The sequence below is a fragment of the Pelophylax lessonae genome, assembly GCF_965119305.1.
Source record: "Pelophylax lessonae genome assembly, chromosome: 2".
Lineage (NCBI taxonomy): Eukaryota > Metazoa > Chordata > Amphibia > Anura > Ranidae > Pelophylax > Pelophylax lessonae.
The window spans coordinates 331351160-331370094 of NC_138769.1; the positions used below are offsets into that span (position 1 = coordinate 331351160).

Sequence of the window (18935 nt, forward strand, 5' to 3'; positions counted from 1 at the left end):
TCCTCCTCTTCTCGGGTCCCTGGCTGGAGCTCCTGGCCCTTCCTTTCTGTTGAGTGCCCCCCCAGCAAGCAGCTTGCTATGGGGGCACCCGAGCTGAGTTGCAGCTCTGTGTATCCATTCAAACATGGCGCTGCCGTTCGGCCCCACCCCGCCTCTTTCCCCCTCTAGAGAGGGGGTAAGGTAAGTATTAGGGGAGCTGCTGCACACAGAAGGCTTTTTATCTTAAAGCATACAATGCATTAGGATACAAAACCTTCTGACTCTACAACCCTTTTAAACCCAATCTGTATAAATTGGTTATGGCGAGTCCATAGGCAAGCATAGTGAATAGGTACAACTTTTTGCTACAGAGTAGAAATAATTCTACTGCCTACAACTGCACTGCATTAACTTCTTCCTGCCCACGCTATAGCGGAAAGATGGCTTCCCCCCACCCACTGTCTCTTTTTGAAAAATACCATGCAGCCATGCGGGGTTCCTCCTGCACAACAGTGTTATTCATTAATCTGTGGATGAATGACCTGCAACTGCAGTCAGCCATTGAATTGCGAGGGTGCTGGTGAGCACCTTTATAGTTCCTTGATTTTTCCTGCTCTCAAGTAACTGCCTGCCTGAGGTCGGGGCAGACAGCTATTTGGAGACTCTGCAGGAGCCCTGCACTGCACCCACGATCTGCTTATCGAGCCTGTATTGCTCTACAGGCTCCCTAGAAAAATAAATAAATAAAATGCATATTTTTTACCTGCAAAAAAAGGTGCATTTATTAAAAGGTGAACTTCTCCTTTCTCAGGAAGGCTTTATCTTTTGACTTGTATGGTTGAAGGTGTAAACTGTTAAAAACGCAAGGGTAAAAGATGTTAAAATGGCTTTAGTTGTGAATGACAAATAGTGTTCAAGGCACCCACCCCTGTTTAGTAGTGGTTGTTTGTAGGCATAGGACACACCCCCTGTTACACCCCCTTAAAGGAAAATTATACACAAAAAAAATTATTAGTTAAACCCACAAGTGCTATTTTTTAACACTACTTTTCCTCTATACTGCCTTTAGAAAGTTACAAATGAAGCAATTTAGAAATTGGATGAAAGGTTTAGCATTGGGAAACACCATTTAAAAGCTAAATAGTGCATTCGATATACAACTATATAGATCAGACCAAAATGGGCGACAAATAAGGAGAGTTTTTGTTCCAAATCAGAGAAAGTGCCTCAAAATCAGGGACAGTTGGGAGCTATACTCTATGGTGTGTGGTTGATATAGCGTATTTAAAGACTGTACAATCACACTAACGTGAATGGACAGAGTGAGTGCTGTGGTGAGTAAGCCGCTATATCATCAGCACTGACCAGGAGAGATAGATAGACTGTATGTAAACTTCAAAAAAACAGTCAGCACCTAGTTTGATCAGTCCCTTGACAAATTGGATTGATAAAATTGAACCCCACTGGAGGGGTAGCAATATGAAACAAAAAAAAGAAAAAAAATTCTCAAGGAATGAGACGGAATGGATTTTTGAGTTGGGGCTCTTTCGCACGGCCGCTCCGTGCGTCCGCAAATCATCCTATTTTTTTGCGGATGATTTACGGACATAATTTTCTTCCTTTCAGTTCTGTTCCGTTTTTTGGAACAGAACCCTATTTTTCCTCCGTTCAAAAAACGGAAAGGAAATGAAAATCGGATGTCAGCGGTGTCATCCGCAATCCCCATAGACTTACATTATGTCCGCATATCATCCGCAAACCGATGGGATGATATGCGGACATACGGAGCGGATGACACAAATGTCATCCGCTCCGTGAAAAAAAAAAAAAAAAAGTCCCGCAGCGGAGCTTTCACACGGAGCGGCCGTGTGAAAGAGCCCTTATGCACTTTATTTATTCATGGTTTGGTATATTTATGTATTCTGAATAATCTTTTTAAACATACACACACATATTTATATATATATATTATATATATATATACACACACACCATCATTTACATATACATTAGCATGGTTTGTCAAGGGACCGATTAACCACTTAAGCCCCGGAGGATTTGGCTGCTAAAGGACCAGACCCCTTTTTTCAACTTGGCAATAATTGATAATTGCTCGGTCATGCAATGCTGTACCTAAACGAAATTTACGTCCTTTTTTTCCCACAAACAGAGCTTTCTTTTGGTGGCATTTGATCACCTCTGCGCTTTTTATTTTTTGCGATATTAATAAAAAAAGAGCGAAAATTTTGCAAAAAAATGACATTTTCAACTTTGTCTTTTAAAAAATATCCAATATACTCAATTTATGTCATTTTTTTGGCCAAAATATATTTAGCTACATGTCTTTGACAAAAAAAAAAAATCAATGAGCGTATTTTTATTGGTTTGCGCAAAAGTTATAGCGTCTACAAACTATGGTGTAAATACTGAAATTTACGAAGCTTTAATTTCTGACTGCCTATCTCATTTCATGAAGTGCTAAAATGGCGGGGCAGTACAAAACCCCCCCAAACTACCACTTTTTGGAAAGTAGACATCCTAAGGAATGTTCTGAGAGGCATGTTGAGCTCATTGAATATTTTATTTTTTTGTCACAGGTGTTTGAAAAATGACAACTTTTTTTTTTTTACACAAAGTTGTCATTGAAATGATATATTGCTCACACATGCCATGGGTATATGTGTAATTACACCCCAAAATATATTCTGCTGCTTCTCCCGAGTACAGGGATACCACATGTGAGACTTTTTGGGAGCGTAGCTGTGTACGGGAGCCGGAAAACAAATCACCACCATCAGAATTTCAAAGGGCGTACATTTTTCATTGCATTTTCTCACTACCTATAACGGTTTAGGAGGCCCTGAAATGTCAAGATACCACAAAACCCCCCCAAATGACCCCATTTTGGAAAGTAGACACCCCAAGCTGTTTGCTGAGAGGCATGGTGAGTCCATGGAATATTTTATATTTTGCCACAAGTTTCGGGAAAATTACAATTTTTTTTTTAAATTTTTTTTTTTTTACACAACGTTGTCACTAAAAGATAAATTTCTCACACATGACATGGGTATATGTGGAATGACACCCCAAAATACATTCTGCCACTTCTCCTGAGTATGGGGATGCCCCATGTGTGAGACTTTTTGGGAGCCTAGCTGTGTACAGGACCGCAAAAACCAATCAACACTCTCAGGTTTTCTAATGGCGTAAATTGTTCATGTCACCTCTGCACTACCTGTCGCAGTTTCGGAGGCCCTAAAATTCCAAGATAGCACAAAACCCCCCCAAATGACCCCATTTTGGAAAGTAGACACCCCAAGCTATTTGCTGAGAGGCATGGTGAGTCCATGGAATATTTTATATTTTGCCACAAGTTCCGGGAAATTATATATATATATATATATATATATATATATATATATATATATATATATATATATATATATATATATATATATATATATATATATATATATATATATATATATTTTTTTTTTTTTTTACACAAAGCTGTCAGTAAATGATATATTGCTCACACATGCCATGGGTATATGTGAAATGACACCCCAAAATACATTCTGCTGCTTCTCCTGAGTACAGGGATACCCCATGTGTGAGACTTTTTTGCAGTCTAGCCGAGTACAGGACCCCGAAAACCAACCTCCACTTTCAGGCTTTCCAAAGGCGTAAATTGTTGATTTCACTCCTGACTACCTATCACAGTTTCGGAGGCCCTAAAATTCCAAGATAGCACAAAACCCCCCCAAATGACCCCATTTTGGAAAGTAGACACCCTGAGCTATTTGCAGAGAGGCATGTTGAGTGTTTTGCAGATCTCACTTTTTGTCACAAAGTTTTGGAAATTGAAAAAAGAGGAAAAAAAATGCATTTTCCTGTTTTTTCTTCATTTTCCAAAAAAAATGAGAGCTGCAAAATACTCACCATGCCTCTCAGCAAATAGATTGGAGTGTCTACTTTGCAAAATTGGGTCATTTGGGGGGGTTTTGTGCCATCTTGGCCTTTTATGGACTTCAAAAGTGTGATAGGTAGTAAGGAGTGAGATCAACAATTTACGCCCTTAGAAAGCCAGAAGGTGCAGATTGGTTTTCCGGGTCCTGTACGCGGCTAGACTGGCAAAAAGTCTCACACATGTGGTATCCCTGTACTCAGGAGAAGCAGCAGAATGTATTTTGGGGTGTCATTTCACATATACCCATGGCATGCGTGAGCATTATATCATTTACTGACAACTTTGTGTTAAAAAAAAAAAAAAAATTATTTTCCCGAAACTTGTGGCAAAATATAAACTATTCCATGGACTCACCATGCTTCTCAGCCAATAGCTTGGAGTGTCTACTTTGCAAAATGGGGTCATTTGGGGGGGTTTTGTGCTATCTTGAAATTTCAGGGCCTCTGAAACTGTGACGGGTAGTCAGGGGTAAAATCAGCAATTTACGCCATTAGAAAACCTGAAGATGTGGATTGGTTTTCGGGGGCGCGTACACAGCTACGCTGCCAAAAAGTCTCACACATGGGGTATCCCTGTACTCAGGAGAAGCAGCAGAATGTATTTTGGGGTGTCATTTCACATATACACATGGCATGTGTGAGCAATATATCATTTAGTGACAACTTTCTGTAAAAAAACAACAAAAAAAAAAAGAAATAATAATTTTCCCGACACTTGTAGCAAAATATAAAATATTCCATGGACTCACCATGCCTCTCAGCAAATAGCTTTGGGTGTCTACTTTTCAAAAAGGGGTCATTTGGGGGGTGTTTGAACTGTCCCGGCATTTTATGCTCAATCTTATCCACACATCACCCACTCTTCTAACCACTTGAAAACCAAGCCTTTTCTGTGCCTTTTTGTTTACATGAAAAAATATTTTTTTTTTTACTAGAAAATTACTTTGAACCCCCAAACATTATATATTTCTTTAAAGCAGAGGCCCTATAGAATAAAATGGGGGATGTTGCAAATTTTTTTGTCACACGGTATTTGCGCACAGATTTTCCAAACGCAATTTTTGTGAAAAAAATACATTTTTTTTAAATTTATTGCACAAATACACTATATAATTCCAATTTTTTTGGTAAAATTTAAAAGATGATCTTATGCCGAGTTCATAGACACCTGACATGACATGCTTTAAAAATTGCGCACGCCTGCGCAGCGGCAACAACGTACGTACATTTTTAAAAACTTTAAAAGTCTCTACAGGTTACCACTTTAGACTTACAGAGGAGGTCTACTGCAAAAATTACTGCACTCGACCTGGCGATCGCGGCGATACCTCACATGCATGCTGAAATTGCGGTTTACATATGACACTAGACCAACGCTTGCGTGTGCCATTGCGCGCAAGCACGGGGGGAAAGGGGGGGGGCTCAATTTTTTTTTTTTTTTGCTTTTTTATGTTATTTTGACACCTTTCCTTTAATTTTTTTTTTTTAAATCATTTTTATTGTTATCACAGTGAATTTAGATATCCCCTATGATAGCAATCGGTAGTGACAGGTACTCTTTTTTAAAAAAATTGGGGTCTTTTATACTCTAGATCTCTCCTCTGACCTTAATGTATCTGACCACGCCAAAATTGGTGTGATAAAATACTTTCCCAATTTCCCAATGGCCCTGTTTATTTCTGGCGAAAAATAAGTCATGAAATGCTCGTAGCCACCGGCATCTTAGGCCATAGAGATGATTGGAGCCATTCTAATCTTCAATTAGCTCTATGGTTAGATAATTGAACCACCGGCTGCACTCTCGGGTTAACCGGTGGGACAGGAGAGCCCGAGAAAAACCACGGAAGGCTGCGGAAGGCGGCGGTGGGGGGGGGGGTGGGGGGGAGACCCCTCCCACTGCATGTAAAAGCAGTCTAGCGGCCAATTACCTGCTAGGATTGCTTTTACATGTTAGCCGACCGCTGGCTATAAAAAACGATACCAAGATGATGCCTAAATCTGCAGGCATCATCCTGGTACAACCACTCAAAGTCCAGCAACGTACCAGTACATTGCTGGTCCTTGTTTGGCATATAGGTTTTTTTTTTTCATGCAGCCTGTGGGCTGAACGGAAAAAAAGAGAACCTATCAGAAATCAGCACAGGAATAATGCGTAGTATTACTCATCATTAACCGCCCAAACAACCACCCACTGAATTTAATGATGGGTATACACGACACTATCCACGTATACCAAAATAGGATTTTAACTGCAGTGCTGAAATCAGAAAATCACCACAGCTGCTATCAGCAAAGGTATCCATATATGCTGAGCGCAAACGCTGTTTGTGTCAGAATATATAAAATCAATGCTTGGTAGCCGACAATTACCTGCAAGAGAAACAGGTCACAAAAGAATGAAAAAACAAACAAAGGACATTGAAAAAAGTATAGTAGGAAGGAGTAGAAGGACATATAAAATTACTGACACCACAACAGTTTTTGGATCCTTTTATTTTACTTTCTAACTGTTCCTTTATTTCTTGATTTGGGAGGGAGTGCGATCTTCTGCGATCTTCTCTTCCAGCTTGGGTCTCTCAAAATGTCGATGGACATCCAACATCCTTCGAGACCCTGTGTTTGTGTGCCCTACACTGTGTCGTGCTGTACCCTACACTAATACTCCACTAGTGTATGGTAGCGCTCAAAACATTCCCCGATGCAGAGACCAGGTTGGTCAGGACATTTGGGACAATAATAACGGGTGTCACGCCTAAATCCGCGCCTGCTACAGACACGACATCGTCTTTGGGGTCGTATTTGGGTAGGGGTACTCGGGAGGGCATAAGGAAAATGCCTCTCATGCAGCCGGCTCACTGCATCTGGAAGGGGAAGTTGGGCAGGCATGCCTCCTGGGTACAGGTAGGCAAGGATGACCGCTTCCTGGAATTCCCGGAAGGGTCCAGTTCGTCCTGACGCCCAGTATAGGACAAAGGCGTTCAGCATAGCCAATTGGAAAAGGTAAACAGACACTTTTTTGTACCAGCGTCTGGCTTTACGGGCAACTAAATACGGCGCCAAAAGCTGGTCGTTAAGGTCCACCCCTCCCATGTTAAGGTTATATTCGTGGACACAGAGGGGTTTCTCCATAACGCCAGTTGCCATAGGGATTTGGACTGTCGTGTCTGCGTGAAGGGAGGACAGAACATAAACATTCCGTGTATCCTTCCACTTCACCGCAAGCAATTTGTCCGTTTTCAAGCAGGCTCTCGCCCCCCGACTAAGACGGGAATTTACAAGCCGTTGGGGGAAGCCCCGGCGATTAGGTCGCACGGTGCCACATGCGCCGATTTGTAAATCAAGCAGGTGACTAAATAGTGGCACGCTTGTGTAAAAATTGTCCACGTACAAATGGTACCCCTTTCCGGATAAGGGTGACACCAAGTCCCAAACAATCTTACCGCTGCTCCCTATGTAGTCTGGGCAGTTCGGGGGCTCCACAGTGCTATCTTTTCCCTCATAGACACGGAAATTAACTGTATAGCCTGTGGCCCTGTCACAGAGCTTATACAACTTGACCCCGTATCTGGCACGCTTGCTGGGGAGGTACTGTTTGATAGCAAGACGGCCAGTAAATTTAATCAGGGACTCGTCAATGCAGACAACTTGTTCGGGGGTAAACAAGGCTGCAAACCGCTGATTGAAGTGGTCTATGAGGGGCCGAATTTTGTGGAGCCGATCGTATGCAGGGTCTCCCCGAGGACGACAGATTTCATTGTCGCTGAAATGCATAAATCGCAGAATTTGCTCGTATCTCCCCCTGGACATGGAGGCAGAGTACATGCGCATATGGTGAGCTGGGCTAGTGGACCAATATAGCCGCAATTCACTTTGTTTAGTTATGCCCATGTGGAGGGAAAGGCCCAGAAAGATCTTAAATTCGGAAACCGTTATAGGATTCCAGCCGAATCGTCTGGCAAGGTGCGAATTTGGGTTGGCGGCGATAAATTGTTGAGCATATAAATTTGATTGATCCACAATAGATCTGAAAAGATCTTCCGTGAAGAACAGCTCAAAAAAGTTCAGGGGCGTAAAACCAGCTGTCTCCACGTGGATTCCAGGTTGGGCGGTGAATGGGGGAAGTACTGGCGCTGTAGAATCAGTGGGTTGCCAATTGGGATATGCCAGCGCATCAGGGAGGGCACTATGGGCTCTACGGGCCTGTCTTCGAATACGCGGTGGCTGCGGGCCACTACTTGTGCTAGCCACCGCACCAGCTTCAACTGCACTTAGGGGACTCGCCACGTCACCAGGTCTTACTGCAGTGCTGGTTGTACTAGGTCCAGGTTGTACTAGGCCGCTGGCGCTTGCCAGGTCGCCAGAAAAATGAGCGGCACTAGTAACCACACTCTGCTCCATACGAGCACCCTGCGATTCCTGCATTTCAACAACTCCAGAATGGGGTCGGGTACGCCTGGGTCTAACAGGGACCCATCTGTCGTCGGAGCTGTCTGTCAGGGAGCCGCTGCTGTCATTTGGTTCGTATACTGACCCTGATTCTGCCGGTGAGGATTCCCCATCGCTCTCACCTGACATGGTCATTATACTGTAAATAGCTTCATCACTGTACGAACGTTTAGACATTTTGGTAACTAAATTTACCCGTACAGTGATGCGACTCACAGGTAATAAAAGCACCTGGTTGTCGAAGACTATTTCAAGCGCTACCAAAAAAACTGCTAATGCTAGCAGGGATCAGGCCTGACTCTGCTAACACAGCGGTTTTGTGTCTTGTGTTTTTTGTAAGTGACAGTAATCTATTGATTACTACACTTACCTGGGTGAAAGGGTTAAACGCAGGTGCTGGCTGGAATCAGTGCTGATCGTGCAAACACCGCGTTTTGGGAACCCTAAACTATGGGGGCGCTAGTATAGCTCTGATCAGATCAGATATTGATCTGTTCAAACACTATACTAGAAATGGAAGTGTATGTGCGTGCGTGCGTGTGTGGTAATCAAGGGGTTACTTCTAAACTATGCGCCGGGGATCTGGGGGGGGGTGGCGGGGACCCTAAACCTCCTTTGGGAAAGAAACTAGCTAGCTAGAGCAACCTCAAGTCACAATGACACCAATACAAAATACAGTAAAAACAGTATATTATGTGTGTATTAGTGCTAATGTGACAGAGGGTGTAGGGGTTAACGGGATGTGATCAGGGGGGGATCAGGGGTTTAAATCTTTATTGGAAGGGACTGGCGGGTATCCTACGGATAAAAGAAACGGTGGCAAGCGCTAAACCTGGTCACAAGTCACACTTATACGGGTATATAGAAAATGCTATATACTGTATACAGTGTGCGTTGTGGCAGGGGGTGTAGGGGTGATCAGGGGGGGATCAGGGGATTAAATCTTTATTGGGCGGGTGGCGGGGACCCTAAACCTCCTTGGGACACAAACTTAGTCGCCTGCGCTAATTCTGATCACAATCACACTAATACAAAAATACAAAAACACAGTATATTACGTTTGTATTAGTGCTGATGTGACAGAGGGTGTAGGGGTTAACTAGCGGTGATCAGGGGGGGGGTCAGGGGAGATCAGGGGCTCAAATCTTTATTAGGGGGGGGTGGCGGGTAATTCAAGTGGAAAAAAGGGGGTCGCAAGCGCTAGACCTGACCACAAATCACACTTATACGGGTATATAGCAAAATGCTATATACTGTATACGGTGTGTGTTATGGCAGGGGGTGTAGGGGTGATCAGGGGGGGGGGGTCAGGGGCTTAAATCTTTATTGGGCGGGTGGCGGGGACCCTAAACCTTCTTGGGACAGAAACTTAGTCGCCTGCGCTAATTCTGACCACAATGACACTAATACAAAAATACAATAACACCGTATATTGCGTTTGTATTAGTGCTGATGTGACAGAGGGTGTAGGGGTTAACGGCGGTGATCAGGGGGGGGGGGTCAGGGGAGATCAGTGGGTTAAATCTTTATTAGGGGGGGGTGGGGGGTAATTTGAGTGGAAAAGGGGGGGTCGCAAGTGCTACACCTGTTCACAAATCACACTTATACAGGTATATAGGTATATGCTATATGCTGTATATAGTGTGTGTTGTGTCAGGTGCTGTAGGGGTTAATTGGGGGGGCGATCGGGGGTGAAATGTGCCTATCTAAGTGTGTATGTACGTGCTTGGTGCTGTACTTACAATTAGATGTGCTCTCCTCTCACGCTGGATCCAAAAAGACCGTTGGGAGGGGAGGGCACATCTCCTCTAAGCCTGTGTTTACATTTCACAGGCTTAGAGGGAGATCTGATTGGGCAGGACCGATCAACAGGTCCAGACCAAAAATGATTGGCCTGGACCTGATGACTGATCGGTTCTGACCCCAATCGAGTCATCGGCGGGACCGCGGGTGCGCGCGCGCGCACCAGAGCGGCGAAGGCTAGTGACGTACCGCTACGTCACTCTGCCTGGCCGGGGCTGACCGCCGCAGTATATAGTCGTGCGCCGGTCGGCAACCGGTTAAACTAGGTGCTGACCGCTTTTTTTAAGTTTACAATCTTTTAGACCCTTCCTTTTATACAGATAGACTGTGTGTGTGTGTGTGTGTGTGTGTGTGTGTGTGTGTGTGTGTGTGTGTGTGTGTGTGTGTGTGTGTGTGTATACATACATACACACACACACACATACACAGTGCCTTGCGAAAGTATTCGGCCCCCTTGAACTTTGCGACCTTTTGCCACATTTCAGGCTTCAAACATAAAGATATAAAACTTTTATTTTTTGTGAAGAATCAACAAGTGGGACACAATCATGAAGTGGAACGAAATTTATTGGATATTTCAAACTTTGTTAACAAATAAAAAACTGAAAAATTGGGCGTGCAAAATTATTCAGCCCCTTTACTTTCAGTACAGCAAACTCTCTCCAAAAGTTCATAGAGGATCTCTGAATGATCCAATGTTGATCTAAATGACTAATGATGATAAATAGAATCCAAGTCTATTTATGTGTGTAATCAAGTCTCCGTATAAATGCACCTGCACTGTGATAGTCTCAGAGGTCCGTTTAAAGCGCAGAGAGCATCATGAAGAACAAGGAACACACCAGGCAGGTCCGAGATACTGTTGTGGAGAAGTTTAAAGCCGGATTTGGATACAAAAAGATTTCCCAAGCTTTAAACATCCCAAGGAGCACTGTGCAAGCGATAATATTGAAATGGAAGAAGTATCAGACCACTGCAAATCTACGAAGACCTGGCCGTCCCTCTAAACTTTCAGCTCATACAAGGAGAAGACTGATCAGAGATGCAGCCAAGAGGCCCATGATCACTCTGGATGAACTGCAGAGATCTACAGCTGAGGTGGGAGACTATGTCCATAGGACAACAATCAGTCGTTTACTTGGCAACAATGCAAAACGTTATGTTTGGTGTAAAAGCAACACAGCTCATCACCCTGAACACACCATCCCCACTGTCAAACATGGTGCTGGCAGCATCATGGTTTGGGCCTGCTTTTCTTCAGCAGGGACAGGGAAGATGGTTAAAATTGATGGGAAGATGGAGCCAAATACAGGACCATTCTGGAAGAAAACCTGATGTTGTTAACAAAGTTTGAAATATCCAATACATTTATTTCACTTCATGATTGTGTCTCACTTGTTGTTGATTCTTCACAAAAAATAAAAGTTTTATATCTTTATGTTTGAAGCCTGAAATGTTGCAAAAGGTCGAAAGTTCAAGGGGGCCGAATACTTTCGCAAGGCACTGTATATTATTATAAATATATATATTTATTTATTACACACACACATATACATATACACACACTTGTGATACTGACCCGAAAAAAAAAAAAAAAAAACATCAGCCATTACATTATGACTGCTGACAGATAAATTAAATCATACTGATTATCTCATTACAATACCATCTGAAAGTGGGTGGGATATATTAGACAGCAAGTGAACATGTTGTCCCTAAAGTTGAGGTGTTGAAAACAGAAAAAAAAAAAAAAAACGGGCAAGCGAAAGGATTTGAGTGACTTTGACAAGGACTAAACTGTAATGGCTAGAAGACTGGGCCAGACCATCTCCAAAACGGCAGCTCCTGTGGGATGAATGAGCAGCCAAGGTCACTGATGCACATGGGGAGTGAAAACTGGTCCGTGAAGCCCGAGAAGAGATACTGTAGCTGAAAAAGTTAATTCTAGTACTGATAGAAGTGTCAGAACACACTGAATCGCAGTTTGTGGTGTATGGGGGCTGCTTACCTGCAGACCGGTCAGGGCCCTATTTCCTTGCTCCCTGGTCCAGTTCTGATGCTCATGTACAAGAGATGGGCCTCTTCCCTGGGCACAATGGTTTACTGTACGGATAGGTGTGCCTTCATTCTGTTACAAGGCTGGGGAGTTTGGCATCTTTGCTCTGGATGACCTTGTCCCAGAACTGCTCACATGTGCATCATAGGCATCTTTAGTTATGGACAATCTTCAACATGGGAACCCTGACTGGTCTGTAGCTACACAGCCCCATATACAACAAACTGCGATATGTGTTCTGATACCTTTCTATCGAAACCAGAATAAACTTTTTCAGCATTTTCAGCTACATCAGTCTACACAGGCCAATTTTCACTCCCTACATACATCAATGAGGCTTGGCCATCCATGACCCTGTCACTAGATATGCACTGAATTTCTGGCCACCGAAACATCTCAGCAGCAATTTTGCCTTAATTTTGAGCCAATTTTACCGCGATTCTGCTTATGATTTTTTTTTTTTTTTTTTTAGGTCATGGGATTCAAAAATGTAACACAGGTGTGTTAATGAGGTGTTCAATGCATTTCAACGGGAAGGTGCGTTTTTGGTGTGCTTTTTTTTTTTTAACTGACCAAAAATGCAGCAAGCAGGATTCAACACCGTAACAGAAGTGCAACGGACCAGTGTGAAGACAGACATAGAATTTAAAGGGATACATTTTTCTTGAGCTTTTCTTGCGCTAAAGGTGCCAATGATGGCCGACAATAAATTCATATTCATTTAAACTGATATTTATTAAAAAGCCAAATATAATATAGAGCTGCATGATTAATTGTTCAAAAAAATAAAAATTGCGATTTAATCCCTCTCATGAGCTTCATTTCCACGATTCATGTAAAAGGAGCCATTCTCTGCTCAGAGCTGTCAAAAGAAAAAAAAAAAAAAAAAAAAAAAAAAGTAGCCAGCAAAGTTTATCACAAGATTGCTCAGCGCTGAGATAAAAATAACATTGTATCATTTGGTTCTTTTAGATCAAAGGGATGAATTTCATCTGTAAGTGAGGGAAGTTTAACCATTTAAAGTCTACTTTTTCTGACACTTGTTGCTTGCAAGTTAAAATCAGTAGCTTTTGCTAGAAAACGACTTAGAACCCCCAAACATTATATATTTTTTTTAGCAAAGACCCTAGAGAATAAAATGGCGGTCATTGCAAGATTTTATGTCACACTGTATTTGTGCAGCAGTCTTTCAAAAACAATTTTTTTGGGAAAAAATACACTTCAATTAATGAAAAAAAAAAAAAAAAAAAAAACGAAAACAGTAAAGTTAACCTAATTTTTTTGTATAATGTGAAAGATGATGTTAAGCCAAGAATTGTGATCTTTATTCTAAGAAAAAAAATTGTGATTCTCATTTTATCCAGCCAGAATCGTGCAACTCTTATACAATACAATTTTATATAAAAAAAAAATAAAAATTTAAACTGTCGTTTACGGCCAAATGCATTTTCAGTTTAGGCACCAAAATGTCTACTCTGTGCACTTCTACCTGTTACCAGTTTTCCTTATCCTAAAAGCGGAGTACCGGCCTCAAAATCGATTTTGGGCCAGTCACTTGCTGAGTGTACCTGAAAAACAAATGGATACTCCCGATTTTTTTTTTTTTTTTGTTTACTTACCTTGTTATAGAAGAAAATATACTCACCTTCCTTCCACTTCCTCGCTCTGTGGCCGAAGCCCGGGCCATCTCTTCCGGCTTGCGATGACTCCTGGGAGCTGAACGTCATCACTCCCAGGAGTCAATGCGCCTGAACCGGCCCCGCTCGTTACTTCCGGTACAGGCGCGTCATTCCCTGCTAAACAGCTTCTGGGCATGCCCAGAAGCTGTGCAGGGATTACGCGCCTGCACCGGATGTGAAGAGCGGGGCCGGTGCACGGCGCTCTGGGACTCCGACGTCACCGAAGAGGACGCAAAAGAAGACACGCCGGCTTCAGCTGCCCACACCTGAGATGGCACGCGCTTGACAAGACATTTTCAAGGTAAGTATTTCTTCTAAAAAGGTAAGTGCGACCTGGGACAGTTCAGAGGCTATCCATTGTGGAATGTACTAGCCCTGAATGTCACGGGGGTATTTTTATCTAAATTTCACCCCAGAGGACGTAGGACATAGGGAGGGGGTCCGGGATCTGGGGGTCCGGGATCTGGGGGGCCCCCTTGTTAAAGGGGGCTTCCAGATTCCCATGAGCCCCCTGCCCGCAGACCCCCACAACCACCGGCCAGGGTTGTGGGGATGAGGCCCTTGTCCTCATCAACATGGGGGCAAGGTGCTTTGAGGTGGGGGGTGCAGAGCTCCCCCTGCCCCAAAGCACCAACACCCCCCCCCATGTTGAGGGCATGTGGCCTGGTATGGTCCAGGGGGGGTGGGGCCGCTTGCTCGTCCCCTCCCCCTTCCTGCCCTACCGGGCTGCATGCTTGGATAAGGGTCTGGTATGGATTTTGGGGGGACCCCACGCCGTTTTTTTTCGGCGTGGGGCTACCCTCAAATTCCATACCGGACCCGAAGGGCCTGGTTTGGAACCTGGGGGGGGACCCCCACGCCGTTCATCATCCTGATAGGGAACCATTGCTTTTGAATGGAGGTAGAAAAAACGCTGCTAAAAGCAACGTGGCCAAACGTGCAATAACGCCAATGGAAAAAGCTACTGAAAGCACTTTTGACAGCTGCTTTTTCACCGGCGTCAGAACTAGCTTTGCAGCACGTTTTTTCTAACGTCCCGTGTACATGGAGCCTAAGGGTGGTTGGAAAGGTGCCCCCCTCCCACTACTTCCTGGTCATTTTCCTTTCCCCGCTTACCGGACCTGTCGATAGCGGGGAAAATGACGGGAAGCTGTCCTCTCAGGCAGGAAGTTGAGTGAGGGCAAGATGACCCTCACTCGATTCTATGGTCTTGGAGGACCAGAGCGACGTCATACGTCGCTCCCTAGCAACGGATTTAAAGAGCCCATTTTTTTTTCCATCAAAAAAATAAAAATATTTTTTTTTGTTTTTATTTTGGTGTAGATGTAAGTCTTTTTGACCCCAGATCTCACATTAAAGAGGTCCTGTCATGCTTATTTCTTTTACAAGGGATGTATACATTCCTTGTAATAGGAATAAAAGGTGATCAAAAAAAAAAAAAAACACACACACACACAACAGTATAAAAATAAAAAATATAAAATAAATAGGAAAAAATAAAATAAAAATTAAAGCGCCCCGTCAGCTCGTGCGCAGAAGCGAACACATACGCAATTCGCGCCCACATATGTACTCAGTGTTAAACCACACATGTGGGGTATCACCGTGATCGTTAGAGCGAGAGCAATAATTTGAACCCTAGACCTCCTCTGTAACTCTAAACTGTTAACCCATAGAAATTTTTAAAATGTCGCCTATAGGGATTTTTAAGGACCAATGTTTGTCGCCATTCCTTTAGCGTGCCCAATTTTTAAGCATGACATGTTGGGTATCTATTTACTCGGTGTAACATTATCTTTCACATTATAGAAAAAAAATTTGCTAACTTTACTGTTTTCTTTTTTTTTTTTTAATTAAAAAAGTGTATTTTTTAAAAAAAAATTGCGTTTGTAAGAGCGCTGCGCAAATAGGGTGTGATAAAAAATATTGCAACAATCTCCAATTTATTAGGGTCTCTGCTAAATTATATATATATATATATATACATACACACATACATACACACACTGTATATATAATGTTTAGGGGTTCTAAGTAATTTTCTAGAAAAAAAAAAAAAAATGATTTTAATTTGTAAAACAACAAGGGTCAGAAAAAGACCCGGTCCAGAAGTGGTTAAGCCCCATACATGCGGGCTAAATGCCAGGAGAATATTGGCTGGTTCAGTTAAAACTGGTCGTGTGTACGGCAGCCGGACCGACAGAAGCCGGCCCTTTATGCTGGAAAACCAGCAGCTAACCAGCGCTCTAAAGGCCCGTACACACGATAAGAAAAATCGGAAGTAAAATTTCGTCCGACGAACGATCTGCCGATTTTCCCATTGTTAGTATAGTGCTTTCGACAGCCAATTAAAAATTTTCGGACAACAAAAACTGGATGTAAAGCTAGAAAATTTTTATCGTACGTCAACACAACATCCGATTTTCATTTAATTAGTACAGTTTTCGTCCGAAAAAAAAAAAATGATAAGAGCAAGACTAGGCATGCTCGGAAACGAAAGAACACATACAAAACAATCCAACACATGACATCACTTCTAAAGCTGAATTCTGTTGTACAGGAATTTTTGTATGTTGAGTAACCTCTTCACTTTCCATATGAGACTAACAAGCAACAAAAATCAGACACAAGATCGTCCGATAATCTGATCGTGTGTACGAGGCTTTTGCCAATGGCAGGGAGCACTGAGAGAAGCGTCCTGTCGGGAGGTCATCCCCCTGTCACAACACAACAGCTCAGCAGGGGAGATCGCTGTACTAACGTTGGATCGTTAGTACAGCGGCTCCGATCTGAGCTGACAGTTGTGTGTACCAGGCTTTACACTTGCCAATTTTTTTCTGCTTTTAGCACATCAACTTCAGAGACAACATGTTTCCTAGCTGCCTAATATATCCCACCCACTTTCAGATGGCATTGTAATGAGATAATGAATGTTATCCATTTTAGCTGTCAGCCATGATAATGTTACAGCTGATGGGTGTGATAGTAGTAGTAGTACCTCAAGCAATGATGCATCATAACACTAAGCTGTATAATGAAAGGGAAAGCAGTAGACATAGACTCAGCTAAGACTCCCCTTTCCTTGCACAGTACAGGAAATAACAGAGCACAGTGACACCCTCCACTTGTATTGCATCCCTTCCCCATAGGTAATAATGGCTCACAGCAGCCCCCTTTATCACATGGCAGGAAGTAGCGGAAAAGAACACCTACCTTTCGGCTTTCCACCTTTGTCCAGTCCCTCCAATACCGCCTTTACAGACGTAGTACTCACGGGGTACACCCCCTCAAACAAGGAACCTATACAGTCCCCCATTAGCGCCCCTAGCAGCGCCCCCCGGAAGCGGCACAAAGGAACGGACAACATGATTATTCCACACCGATAACACAGCGTCACTCACTGACAGAACAAATAAAGAGAAAGCTGACCCCAACCATCCATCCACACATAGCCAATCCGAGCCCTCCAATACTTCCGGGTGTGTATAACAGCAGACGCCGATTGGAGCAGACTAATCCACTCAAGATGGGTTTACCAATGAGCTGGAGAGTTTCAGAAGAAACCCAGAATAGAAGGGCGGGCCTACGAAAGACTATAAAATTCTAGAAGAGCGGCGAGCGCGTCAGAGACCTGGGTTTGCTGATGTGATTGCTAGCTTTCTAAATACCTTAAATTGGAACTTTGGCTTAAAATAGAAAAAAAACAAACGAGTGAACAGACAGGATTTTAGTGCAGAAGAGCCATGCTTTGTTCATACTAAAGTCTATTTTTTGTTTGTTTAACCACTTAAAGTGGAGTTCTGCCCTCCCCTCCAAAAATGAAAAGTCAGCAGATACACATACTGTAGCTGCTGACTTTTAATATTAGGACACTTACCTGTCCTGGAGTCCAGCGAATGTGCAGGAGTGACAATGATAGTGGCCGTTGATGACCCGGAAGTTGGCCGCCCAAAGTTGTCAGCGGTGGGCAGGGAGCACTGGGGCACCACATCGCCCAAGCCAAGGTGAGTATAGTTACGCTTTAGGCCAGGTTTACACGTGCGCCCGCTGGTTCAAGATTTTTTTAACCATTTCAAGACTGGATTGTTTAATCCCCTTCCTGCCCTATTTTTCAGATTTCAGCGCTGTCACTTAAAACAGTTGTGTTAAGGATAAAGTTGTCCAGGCTAGCTGAAACAAATAGGACTGGAAAAGGGGGGGGGGGACAAGCGAATGCCTCCTCCTGAAACATACCAGGCTCTGCCCCCCCAAACCACCTTGTCCCCATGTTGATGGGGACAAGGGCCTCTTCCCCACAACCCTGGCCCGTGGTTGTGGGGGTCTGCGGGCAGGGGCTTATCGGAATCTGGAAGACCCTTTTAACAAGGGGGCCCCCCAGATCCCGCCCCCCCCCAATGTAAATGAGTATGGGGTACATTGTACTCCTACTTATTTACCAAAAAAAACTGTTTCTAAAAAACAGTGTCCCTGGTATAGATCCATCGTCAATCACAGCATCCGCCACTGCTGACCCAAACAAAATAAAAAAATTCTCAAAGCAAAGGCTCCCGCCGTCTGTCTGCTCTGCAGTCCAACAGTTCTTAAACAGCATCGACCGATGCATGGTGGGTCGGTGACAATACAAGGGGGCAGTGCCACCAGGTGACATTGTTTGGTGGCCCGCCCCTTAGCTATTTAGGAAATGTCAGACGTCTTTTTTTTTCACAATTGTTTTTATTGCTGGCAATGTTTTTTTTTTACATTCAGCATTCAGTGGTGAACTATGCTGACAGCTGATAAATCATCCGTTGTTAGGGGACGCAGTGACCAGCTTCCTGTCCCACTCCTTAACAACCAGTTAATGTTAAAAATGCCAGCGGCTCCAAAAATTCACAACTGACCTGCATCTAAATCGCAGCTGAACCGCTGAACAGCTGCTTTGGAAATTCGCAGTGAAAACTGATAAGAAATTCTCAATCATTCACAAAAGTCAGGCTCAAGGAAGACCAAGCACAGAATATAGT

The 18935-nt window shown here is 43.4% G+C and overlaps 1 protein-coding gene across 1 annotated transcript in view; it reads right to left on the reverse strand.

The window, feature by feature from the left end:
* ADPRS (ADP-ribosylserine hydrolase) overlaps positions 1 to 17323 on the reverse strand; it is a 44972-nt gene extending 27649 nt beyond the window's left edge. Inside the window, exon 1 of the mRNA XM_082246897.1 lies at positions 17146 to 17323. Coding sequence (XP_082103023.1) covers positions 17146 to 17299 — 154 coding nt within the window. The 5' untranslated portion in view covers positions 17300 to 17323. The remainder of the gene's footprint in view (positions 1 to 17145) is intronic.
* Positions 17324 to 18935: the final 1612 nt, after the last annotated feature.